The following is a 1,321-nucleotide window of genomic DNA, read 5'->3' on the forward strand; positions in this document are numbered from 1 at the left end:
TATTCTCCCTCTGCTCTCAAAGCTAAAGTACTTACAGATTCTCCCTTTTCACCTTTAGGGCCAATCGATCCTGGAAATCCTGGTGATCCGGTCTCACCCTTTCAAGAAAAGCAGAAGACAGTTTTTGCATGAGGCTAGGGAAGTCCTGTTGTGACCCTCAGGGTGATAGCACAACCTGTACCCCTTCTAAGAGTGGAATTTATCTATTAACCCCCAAGGGGCAGTGGGAAGCTCTGAATCCAGTAGGTTATTCACATAATAGTGTGTTTATAAGCACTCCACAATGCCTTTAGGTCTTTTAGAAATCCACAGTATTCATTAAGATCTTTAAAATTAATGTGAGACAAAGTCAATTATTTTTCAAGCAAAGAACATTTACAGAAAATAATTATAATTATGCTCTGCTGCACCAAAAGAAAAAAAAAGGAATTTTTGTGGCCTTAAAGACATCACATTATTTAACTGACACAGTAATCCAAATTCATGTTATTTCAAGTATTTCTTTCTTTTTTCAAGTACGGGGAGATACAGGAAGAAAAAGATGTCTCTCCACTGTTTCCAGCGTTCATTCACCACTGTTCAGTTGCAAAGAAGGCCTTCTTGATGACGTGGGGATAGCAGTGGCTTAGAAAAGTCTAAGAGTTTCTGATGAAAAATCCAGAAGAGGGATTTGTATAGGACATATAAAGAGTATTTTGAGAAAATAAAATTATAGAAATAATATTGGTGGCAAGGAAGTGTACCACTAATTAAACGATAGAGATATCTCAGTGCTTTTGTTTACTGTTAGCCAATAACCCTGCTGCTGCTGCTGCTGCTAAGTCACTTCAGTTGTGTCCGACTCTGTGTGACCCCATAGACGGCAGCCCACCAGGCTCCCCCATCCCTGGGATCCTCCAGGCAAGAACACTGGAGTGGGTTGCCATTTCCTTCTCCAATGAATGAAAGTGAAAAGTGAAAGGGAAGTCGCTCAGTCGTGTCCAACTCCTCGTGACCCTATGGACTGCAGGCCATCAGGCTCCTCTGTCCATGGGATTCTCCAGGCAAGAGTACTGGAGTGGGGTGCCATCGCCTTCTCCACAACAACCCTGAATACCACAATTGTTAAGTGCAGCCGCTAGAATGCATGTAGCGCTTTCCCGGGAGCTCTTGCCAATGCAGGAGACATGGGTTTGATCCATTGGTCGGGAAGATTTCTTGGAGAAGGAAATGGCAACCCACACCAGCATTCTTGCATGGGAAGTCCCACGGACAGAGGAGCCTGGCAGGCTGCAACCACGGGGTTGCAGAGTTGGACACAACTGAGTGACTGAACACAAAC

The 1,321-nt window shown here is 44.0% G+C and overlaps 1 protein-coding gene across 1 annotated transcript in view; it reads right to left on the reverse strand.

Annotated features, from left to right (window-relative positions):
- The window catches only part of COL19A1 (collagen, type XIX, alpha 1), a 445,162-nt gene that overhangs the window by 80,931 nt on the left and 362,910 nt on the right, over nt 1–1,321 (reverse strand). The window contains exon 20 of the mRNA XM_010848502.1: nt 36–98. Coding sequence (XP_010846804.1) covers nt 36–98 — 63 coding nt within the window. The remainder of the gene's footprint in view (nt 1–35; nt 99–1,321) is intronic.

The sequence above is a fragment of the Bison bison genome, unplaced genomic scaffold, assembly GCF_000754665.1.
Source record: "Bison bison bison isolate TAMUID 2011002044 unplaced genomic scaffold, Bison_UMD1.0 scf7180017864268, whole genome shotgun sequence".
Taxonomy (NCBI): Eukaryota; Metazoa; Chordata; class Mammalia; order Artiodactyla; family Bovidae; genus Bison; species Bison bison.